Below are 10660 nucleotides of genomic sequence, written 5' to 3' on the forward strand. Positions count from 1 at the left end.
TCACAGAAGCGACAGGAGAGTTCAGTGAAGGACCTACCAAAGAGTAGTCAGTGACATTTGTCAAATGGTGGAGAGATGGCAGGAAGAAAAAAGACTGAGAAAAAGCTGCAGATTTTGACATTTAGGAGACCCCTTGGAGACATGGGATAAGGTAGCTTGAGTAAAGCTGAAGAAGCTGAAGCCCCAGTAGGAGGATTTAAGGAGTAGCAGTGAATTAAACTAGCTGGCAGCCTCACTCAGGTGAAGGGTGACCAAGACATTGTACTATCACATACATACCAAGTCCCTCAATAAGGTGGCAGTTCTGAGGTTCTACTGGCTCCACTTCTCGATATGCGTTAGTTTTTTCTCTGTAGAAAATAAAAACTCTGGCATCAATGCACAATATCCAAAATCAATGCCTAAACATGGTCTTTAATCATCTTCATATTCATTAATTCTGTTTCTCATCATTTATGGATGATAATATCAAATAAGTAGGTACCTCCTTTTATTGACATGTATTTACATAATGTGGACATTATGTGGGTAATGTGCCTATATTATTTATTTAATAATAAATATTAGTTTAAATGCACAAAATAATATTATTTAATGTGCGAAAGTATTGTTTATTATACTTTGGTTCCCCTAACCCCCTAGAATCTTGTCCTCACTGCTTTCCCAAAATTCAACAGGGTCTCCTAATAGCTAAGCCCTGTAGCTTTTGCTTTATTATTTTAAGAAATATCATGCTAATTTACTTTGAAGTATGTGAATTCCTTAAACTGACCACAATTTAAACAATTGGCCAAATTATTTTTGAATATAGTGTTATTTCCACAGTGAAACATTCTTCTAAATATCAGGAACAATTGTACATTTTTATTAAACTGTATTCAGGAAGATTCTACACTTAGACTTATCTTACTGTCACTTAAAAATATGCCTTAGAACTACTTTATAATTATTATTATTATTTTTTTTATAAATCACTTGGGTTCACTGGGAGCAAATGTAGTAATAAACTCTCTCAAGCCAAACTAGAAAGTACTATCAAAAGGCGTCAGGCTTCTCAGTGGATTCTAGATGTGAACTTCTGAGGTGGCCAGCTTCTACTTAGATAAATAAAAGCAACACAAAGACAAGTGAAGGCAAGTAGAGGCTGATAGATCCATTCAGAAATGCATATTATTGCCTAACATTTCTTTTTACTAGTCCCGTATTAAATTTTCCTGAGATATTTCTGGTATGTCTATCACTGTAGATGGTCCACTTTCAAAGGTGAGGTCAGGTACCTACAAAATGCTAGTTAGCCCCTCAGGTTTCAGTTTATTTTCCTCTGACTAGCTCTTTTAATCTGGGATAAATTCTGTAACCCAGTACTCCTCAATGTTCTTCTGGCCTTTGGGCAACCTCTCAGTCAGCAGTAAACGTCCAGCTGGTAGCCTGGTCGGCTCGCCCAAGTCCAGCGCTTCCAGCAGATTTAGTTTGTTTAGGAGCAGAATGCTGAGGGCGACGTGGGAAAGGGGTCCTGGCTTTCAGGAAATAAATTGGGGCATTTCTGCCTTATCATTTCAAGAAAGGCAAGAAGTCAGCTCAGTTTTCACATCCCTGGAATTGAGGAGTCCCCAGACTGCACATTCTTAAGCTTTAGAAAGGCAGCATGCGACAGCGCTTACCCTAAAGTGCAAGAGGAAAGAGCCAAGGATACTCTCACTAAGATGCCAATTTACCTTAATGCCACTAATCTCTCCCCGATTAAGGCTAGGAAGGCGCCCAGCAGAGTCAGAGCCACCAGCTTCCCCATGATCCTTGAGCAGCAATGAGCCAGGCAGAGCCCTGGGGGAAGAAGCAGTGGACAGGCGCCTGCCTTAACGCCCAGCCCGCCCCGGCCCGCTGTCTTGCCTCCGTGGAGGAGCAGGTGAGCTGCCAGGGCCCTGTCAGGGGGTTGCCCCGCCCCGCCCCGCCCTACAGCCTGGGGCTCAAGGTCACCTTGACCCTCCTGGGAGGTTCAAGGAAACCTTTAATCTTAATTGAAGGAATCCTTTTTTTCCCCTTTCTTTTCTTTTTTTTAAATCAAGGCTCAAGAGCCTGGAGCCCTGGATTCAGGGCTGGTTCTCTTAGCAGCTTTGGCAACATCCTACTTGTTGGCAGGAGAATAGAGGGAGTTTGCTGCCAAAAGCTACGAACTTGGACCTCTGGTCCGTCAGAGGACTGAAAGGGGAATGGGGGTGGGGAGGGGGGCCAGGAAAGAGGGGAGCTAATGTTGAGGGCCTGAAACTTCGCGTTGGTGGAAGGCAAGGAGTAATATGAGATGGTGGAGAATTGATGCCTAGACACAGGTAGGATGATAAATGAAAGTAATCGAAGGGAAGAGCTTTAACTCACCCTTCTCCAAGATTTGGAGCACAGGACCTTATCCTATGGCTTTGTGCCCTGCCTCTGAATGCTGACTGTGATGGGCACCCTGTTCAATTTGTTGACTTGGCAGATTTGTGAATATATCTGCTCCCAGCATTTGGGATAAGAAAAATCAGAAGTGAAGGAAAAGAAAGAAATAGAATAGGTAACATTAAGATGAGCAAAATTGGGGGGGGAGGGATTTGTTTCTGTAGCAACTGCTGTATGCGTTGCATTGTGTCTAGAACTTTTCCTGTGTTAATTTTTGATTCTCAGTACTTCTCTGAGGTAGGTAACATCCCAGTTTTATAGGTGAGAAATCCGAGGCACAGAGTAGCTGTATAACTTGCCCTAGGTCACACAGCTGCAGAGTCAGGCAGTCTGGCTCCAGAGTCTGTGCCTTTCCTTAACTGTGCTGCTTCTATTAAAGCTGTGGAAAAGAGGCTACCTGAAGGAACACTGTAACATCTGGAGTTGTATTGATAAGATAATTATTTTTAAGATGATTAATTTTAAAAGAATTCAGGCAAAGGAGGGATTGAATGCTATTTTCCTGAGGACAAATAAGAGGAGAGATGTGAAGATCGGAGTGCTCCCAAAGCTGAGGCACCAGGAGGTGTGGTGCAGGCATGCATGCAGGGTTTGGGGCTCATGCTGCCTGGGCTGGATCCAGCCTGGATAAGGTGCTTGACTTTCCAACACTGCAGAGTCTTCTTTTGTAAAAGAACATCTGCCTCATAGGTGGTTTAAAGTCAAAATGTTATGATGAATGCAAAATGCTCACCACTGTGCTTGGTACATTGTAAGAAGCCAATAAGCATTAACTATCATTTAGATCTGAACCTCCACATGAGAGTTTAGGCTAGTTATAGGGAGAGACCCCTATGCCATTGATCACTAGGTCTTCCAGTGCTAGTCATAGATCTTTGTGCTTTGTAGCTGCTCTCTAAAAATTGATTAGGTGGATGACTGTAAGATATGGACTTGGGTGAAGGAAAAATTGGAAAAATAAAAAGAAATGGAGTGGACGATGAAATAGAAATAATTGTCTTATGCGCTAAATATTTTGCATGCTTCATCATTACTTCTTATTATCCTCACTTTACAAATAAGGGAAGTAAGGCTTAGAGAGTTTGAGTCATAACTTTCATAAGGTTATATAACTAAGAAGTATCAGAGATTCCATTGGATTCAGGTCAAGGGACCCTAGAGTACTTATTCCTTTACCACTGTGTTTGCTGCCTCCCAGCACGGCATGAAGAAGAGGATAAGAAAGGAAGCACATCCTTGGGCAAGTGATTGCAGGTGCTGTGTCATCTATAGTTTGTTTTAAATTTCTTCACATTAGGCAGAAGTGTGTGTGTGTGTGTGCATTAAGTTATAAGTGGTTAGTTATCATGTGAACACCATAATCAGTCATTCAATTCCCCAGCCTGGAGATCACCATATCAAGTGTCACCATTAAAATCTGCACCTGCAGATTACACTCATTAGCTAAAGAGATATTAGAGATAATTATTCATGGCAAAGCCAGTTTTGTCCAAAATATGCGGGTTAACAAGACATATTATATAAGCAACTCCAGCTCAGCCTAGAATAAAAAGCATTCTCAAACCTTTGGAGTGGATTATTGGCTGTCTTAGTCCATTCAGGCTGCTACACTTAAAACAAACAAAGCAGCCCCCCCCCCCAAAAAAAGACCCCATAAATAGATTGACTTATAAACAATAAGCATTTATTTCTCATGTTCTGGAGGTTGGACAGTCCAAGACCAAGTTGCTGGCAGATTCCCTGACAGGTGAGAACCTGCTCCCTAGACTGCTGTCTTTTGGCTTTGGCTTTTTTTTTCCTTTTCTTTTCTTTCTTTCTTTTTTTTTTTTTTTTAACTCAAATGAATTTATCATATCTGTAGTTGTGTAATGATCATAACAATCCAATTTCACAGGATTTCCATCCCACAGCCCAAGCACATCCCCCCACCCCCCAAACTGTCTCCTCCAGAGACCATAAGTTTTTCAGTGTCTGTGAGTCAGCATCTGTTCTGCAAAGAAGTTCAGTCTGTCCTTTTTTCAGATTCCACATGTCAGTGAAAGCATTTGATGTTGGTATCTCATTGTATGGCTGACTTCACTTAGCATAATAATTTCTAGGTCCATCCATGTTGCTAAAAATGCTGGTATTTCTTTCCTTTTAATGGCTGAGTAATATTCCTTTGTGTATATGTACCACTTCTTATTGATCCACTCCTCCGTCGATGGACATTTAGGTTGTTTCCATGTCTTGGCTATTGTAAATAGTGCTGCAATGAACATCGGAGTACATGTGTCTTTGCGAGTCATGGTTTTCTCTGGATAGATGCCCAGGAGTGGGGATTGCTGGATCAAATGGTAGTTCTGTTTTCAGTTTTCTGAGGAATCTCCATACTGCTTTCCACAGTGGTTGCACCAATTTACAATCCCACCAACAGTGTACTAGGATTCCTTTTGCTCTACACCCTCTCCAGCACTTATTGTTTGTAGACTTTTTGATGATGGCCATTCTGGCTGGTGTAAGTGGTACCTCAGAGTGGTTTTGATTTGCATCTCTCTAATAATGAGTGATGTTGAACATTTTTTCATGTGTTTTTTGGCCATCTGTATGTCTTCTTTGGAGGAGTGTCTGTTTAGACCTTCTGCCCATTTTTTGATGGGGTTGTTTGTTTTTTTTTTGGTATGGAGCCTCAGAAGGTGTTTATACATTTTGGAGAGTAATCCCTTGTCAGTGGATTCACTTGCAAAGATTTTCTCCCATTCTGTGGGTTGTCTTTTTGTTTTGTTTAGGGTTTCCTTTGCTGTGCAGAAACTTTAAGTTTGATTAGGTCCCATTTGTTTATTTTTGCTTTTACTGTCAATATTCTAAGAGGTGGATCTGAGAAGATATTGCTGTCATTTATGTCAGAGAGTGTTTGGCCTGCGTTTTCCTCTAAGAGTTTTATAGTGTCTGGTCTTATATCTAGGTCTTTAATCCATTTTGAGTTTATTTTTGTGTATGGTTTTAGGGAGTGTTCTAATTTCATTCTTTTACATGTGGCTGTTCAGTTTTCCCAGCACCACTTACTGAAGGGACTGTCTTTTCTTCATTGTATATTCTTGCCTCCTTTGTCATAGATGAGTTGGCTGTAGGTACGTGGGTTTAATTCTGGGCTTTCTGTCCTATTCCACTGATCTATATTTCTTTGTGTCAGTACCATATGGTTTTGATGATTGTTGCTTTGTAGTATAGTCTGAAGTCCAGGAGCCTGATTCCTCCAGCTCCATTTTTCTTTTTCAGGATGTCTTTGGCTATTCTGTGCTTCCAAACAAACTTTAAAGTATTTTGTTCAAGTTCTGTGAAAAATGTCCTTGGGTAATTTGATAGGGATTGCATTGAATCTGTAGATTGCCTTAGGTAGTATAGTCATTTTGATAATATTAACTCTTCCAATCCACGAGCATGGTATAATTTTCCATCTATTTGTGTTATCTTTGATTTCTTTTATCGGTGTCTTCTAGTTTTCAGAGTACAGGTCTTTTGTTTCTTTAGGTAGGTTTACTCCTAGGTATTTTATTCTTTGGGATGCGGTGGCAAATGGGATTGCTTCCCTAATTTCTCTTTCTGCTCTTTCATTGTTAGTGTATAGAAATGCCGTTTATTTCTGTGTATTAATTTTGTATCCTGCGACTTTGCCAAATTCATGGATGAGCTCTGACAGTTTTCTGATAGAGTCTTTAGGATTCTCTAGGTATAGTATCATGTCATCTGCAAATAGTGATAGTTTTACTTCTTCCTTTCCGATTTGAATTCCTTTTATTTCTTTTACTTCTCTGATTGCCTTGGCTAGGACTTCCAAAACTATGTTGAAGAGTAGTGGCGAGAATGGACATCCTTTTCTTGTTCCTGATCTCAGCGGGAATGCTTTCAGCTTTTCACCATTGAGAATGATGTTTGCTGTGAGTTTGTCATATATGGCCTTTATTATGTTGAGGTAGGTTCCCGCTATGCCCACTTTCTGAAGGGTTTTTGTCAGAAATGGGTGTTGGATTTTGTCAAAGGCTTTTTCCGTGTCTATGGAGAGGATCATGTGGTTTTTATTCTTCAGTTTGTTAATGTGGTGTATCACACTGATGGATTTGTGGATATTGAGGAACCCTTGCATCCCTGGGATAAATCCCACTTGATCATGATGTACAATCCTTTTAATGTATTGTTGGATGTGGTTTGCTAGTACTTTGTTGAGAATTTTTGCATTGATGTTCATCAGTGAAATTGGCCTGTAGTTTTGTTTTGTTTTTTTTTTTTGTGGTATCAGAGTGATGGTGGCCTCATAAAATGAGTTTGGGAGTATCCCTTCCTCTGCAATTTTTTGAAATAGTTTCAGAAGGAGAGGTGTTAGCTGTTCTCTAAATGTTTGATAGAATTCACCTGTGAAGCCATCTGGTCCCGGACTTTTGTTTGTTGGAATTGTTTTAATCACAGTTTCAATTTCAGTTCTTGTGATTGGTCCACTCATCTTTTCTATTTCATCTTGGTTTAGTCTGGGAAGATTGTACTTTTCTAAGAATTTGTCCATTTCTTCTAGGTTTTCCATTTTATTGGCATATAGTTGCATATAATCCTTTGTATTTCTGTGATGTCCGTTGTTACTTCTCCTTTTTCATTTCTAATTTTATTGATTTGAGTCCTCTCTCTTTTTTGCTTGATAAGTCTGGCTAGGGGTTTATCAATTTTGTTGATCTTTTCTGAACACATCAATGTCATAAAAGGGAATTACTGTCATCGAAAGAGCAGGACAAATGAATTCAAAGTCTTGAGGTCAAGTTCCAGTTCTGTGTGTAACTTACTCTTTAATCTTTAGAAATCTCCTATTCCGTTTGGGCCTTTCTTTTCTTACATATACAGTAGGGCTTTTCACAGAGCTAATAGGCCCTAATGGAAGAGTCTGTGTGCGAAGAGTAAGTACAATACATAGATCCAGTTACTCCAACACCATGGATAATCAAAGCACCATTCAGGTGGATGTAGAATGTACATGTGTATAATCCTATGGTGGAAAAAGTAGGCAAATTATCTGTTTTTCATGTGTATGATATACCTAGAAACAATCTAAGACAAATTGAAGAGTAGATACATGAGATTGGGGTCATGGAGATTGGAAGGGTCAGTGACTATGGAAGGAGCCTTTGCTTTTATTTTGTATGACCTTCTATGATGTCTGAACATTTTGAGCCATGTATCTTTATCATGTTTATTATCATATAATTATTAGTTTTAAAAGATCAGTGGATCCATGTCAGTGGATCTTGCCCAGGAATGAGAGTGGGAGAGAGTAGTAAATCAAAAAAGAGAATGTGATTATATCTCAATAACGGGTTTGTTTGTTTTTTTTTAAATGGATTTTAGAACATTAGGAGTCACTGGGTGGTTATAAAAAAGAATTAGAGAAGTTCTTTTTGCAGTGATGCAAACATGTCCAAAAATTATTGTTAATGGGAAAAAAAAAAAAAGCAGAACTGTGTGTAGTATGCTACTTTTTTTGAAGCAAAGGGGAAAAGGAAGAATCTGTATTTATGTCTGCTTGTATTTTTATGAAAATATTGGAAAAATACACAGAAAACTAATAAGATGGTTTCCTTTAAATGGGGCAGATGGGAATGAAGCTTTTCAGTGCCTTTTTGTCCATTTTGATCTTTGACAAGTGAAAAGAAATGACCCATATTTCAGGAGAAATTGCATGAACACACACACACACACCAACACACACATGGTGTGTAGGTTCTGTGGCTGCTATTGCTTCACATTATTTCACTCAGTCAATACTATGCTCATTTGTTTCAGAGAATGATAGACCCCACGGATTACCATGTGATGATGACTCTCTGCACATGTTCATGCCCATTGAATTTGAATTGTTCTCTGGAATGGTGTGGGAGTGAATCCATGGGAGTTTGGGAAGGAAGGAGAGAAAGATTTCTGGTTATTCACCTTTATTTGGGGAGAACTTACTACTGTTTGCTCAGTACTGAAGACATGGTGTAAACAAGATGCCCTTGCCTTCAAGGTGCTTACATCCTAGAGGGGAAATATATTTCAGGGAAGCAAGGAAGGGAGGGAGGGAGGGAAGAAGCAAGAGGGAAGGGGAAGCAAAAAAAAAAAAAAAAAAAAAAAGTAAAAAGGCAGACTGTTTCGTACTCTCTTATGAAATAATCAAATCACAACTCCTAGAGACAGGAGGCATGGCACATGTGCATGGCTACATGTGAAACACACCTAGGTGATCAGGAGGCTGTCTTTTTTTTTTTTTTTTTTTTTTTTCATTTTAGGGCCATACCCGTGGCACATGGAAGTTCCCAGGCTAGGGGTCGAATTGGAGCTACAGCAGCCAGCCTACACCACAGCCACAGCAATGCCAGATCCCCAGCCCACTGAGCAAGGCCAGGGATCAAACCTGCATCCTCATGTATTCTAGTCAGGTTTGTTAACTGCTGAGTCATGAAGGGAACTGCAGGCTGCTGTCTTTATTGGAATTTCTGCAGTAAAGATAAGGCAAGACAAGGTGAACTTTTTAGGTCTGGTTAGTTTGAATAATTTTGGCAAGATTTGGGCTATAGGGATGGTTAGTAGTTCCCTTCACTTTATCTAGGGATCATTATGGCAGAATAATATTGTCTCTTGGGGTATAAGCGCCAGATAGAGGAGGTATAGCTCCCGACTGGTTAGTTTGTGAATCAAAGACATGCTTCCAGTGGAGCTCTTTGCCCCACTAAGAGCTAAGAACTGGAAAGGCCTCTCTTAAGAGGTGACAGTAAAACTGAGACATAAAGTAGGAGGAGAAACTAAGTTGGTAAAGAGTGGGAGGAGTAATGTTTCAGTTGAGGGAAAGATCTTGGTGTTTGCCAGGACCTGTCACCTCATTGTGGCTCAAGCCTTTGCAGGGAGGAGAGTGGTGCCAGATGAAGTTGGAGAGGGAAACAGAGCCCAAGTCGCACAGCACAGCAACTTCTAGGGCTTGGTGAAGAGACAGGTCACGCAGAAAGGTCTTAACAGGAGATGATGTGATCTGTGTACCTTGCTACCAAATAGGAAATAGATTAGACAGGGGAGATGCTGATAGAAAGAAGTCCATTTGGAAAACTGTTTGGGTAAAAGGTAATAGAGTGTCAACTGCATACGACCCTAAAAAGCAAAAAAAAAAAAAAAAATCCTTTTTTTTATTTCTAAGATAAATAATACATGTGCTTATTAACTTGTCTTTTGTTCAAATGAAATTTTTTTTTTTTTTTTTTTTTTTTTTTTTGCTTTTTAGTGCTACACCCATAGTATATGGAGAGTCCCAGGCTAAGGGTCAAATCATAGCTACAGTGCTGGCCTACACCACAGCTCATGGCAACGCCAGATCCTTAACCCACTGAGCAAGGCCAGGGATCGAACCTGCAACCTCATGGTTCCTAGTTGGATTCATTTCTGCTGTGCCATGATGGGAACTCTGAAATTTCTAATAAATAGAAAACAAGCCTATCCTATGACTACTGTATCCTGATGCTTTTTATGAATGTAGTTTCTAGACAGTCATTGCTATAGTCTAAAATCTAAAACTTATGCTTCTTGGTTTTGGATCCCTAGTGAACGATATTTAATCTTGCTTTATTCGTCTGTGAGTTAATGTTTTCTCCATGGATAATACAAATAGCAAAAAATGGAAATTATTTTAGCATAAAATATATCCAATATACATTAGTAACAGACTATTTAAAAATGTAAATAAAAACCTAGGCCAAATGGTCTGAGGCCCATATTAAGAAGACTTGTACAATTTACTTTTATACGTCTTAAAATGATTCATCTAAAAGCAGAACTCAAATTGATTCCTATAAAAACACAAGATGGTGGAGTTCCCGTCGTGACACAGTGGTTAACGGATCCGACTAGGAACCAAGAGGTTGCGGGTTCAATCCCTGGCCTTGCTCAGTGGGTTAAGGATCTGGCGTTGCCGTGAGCTGTGGTGTAGGTTGCAGACGCGGCTCGGATCCCGCGTTGCTGTGGATCTGGCATAGGCTGGCGGCTACAGCTCCAATTTGACCCCTAGCCTGGGCACCTCCATATGCCACGGGAGCAGCCCTAGAAAAGGCAAAAAGACAAAAAACAAAAAAAACAAAAAACAAAAAAACACAAGATTGAGAGCCACCCCTTACTAGGTGTGTGACCTTGAACATCTGTGAAATATTAACAGTGATATAATATCAATACCTACTCCTTCAGGGCT

At 39.9% G+C, this 10660-nt stretch overlaps 2 protein-coding genes across 3 annotated transcripts in view; one reads left to right on the forward strand and one right to left on the reverse strand.

The window, feature by feature from the left end:
• The window catches only part of PON3 (paraoxonase 3), a 31962-nt gene extending 29859 nt beyond the window's left edge, over window positions 1-2103 (reverse strand). The window contains 3 exon segments of one of the 2 annotated variants that reach the window (NM_001044604.1): window positions 280-350; window positions 1716-1821; window positions 1975-2103. In NM_001044604.1, coding sequence (NP_001038069.1) covers window positions 280-350; window positions 1716-1789 — 145 coding nt within the window. In that variant the 5' untranslated portion in view covers window positions 1790-1821; window positions 1975-2103. 2 annotated transcript variants of the gene reach the window in all.
• ASB4 (ankyrin repeat and SOCS box containing 4) overlaps window positions 1-10660 on the forward strand; it is a 431270-nt gene that overhangs the window by 41786 nt on the left and 378824 nt on the right. The window lies entirely within an intron of this gene.

This window comes from Sus scrofa, chromosome 9 (genome assembly GCF_054392235.1).
Source record: "Sus scrofa isolate SSC_HxYL_T2T_F1_AM1 chromosome 9, Sscrofa_HxYL_maternal_Yorkshire_Landrace_v2.0, whole genome shotgun sequence".
Classification (NCBI taxonomy): domain Eukaryota; kingdom Metazoa; phylum Chordata; class Mammalia; order Artiodactyla; family Suidae; genus Sus; species Sus scrofa.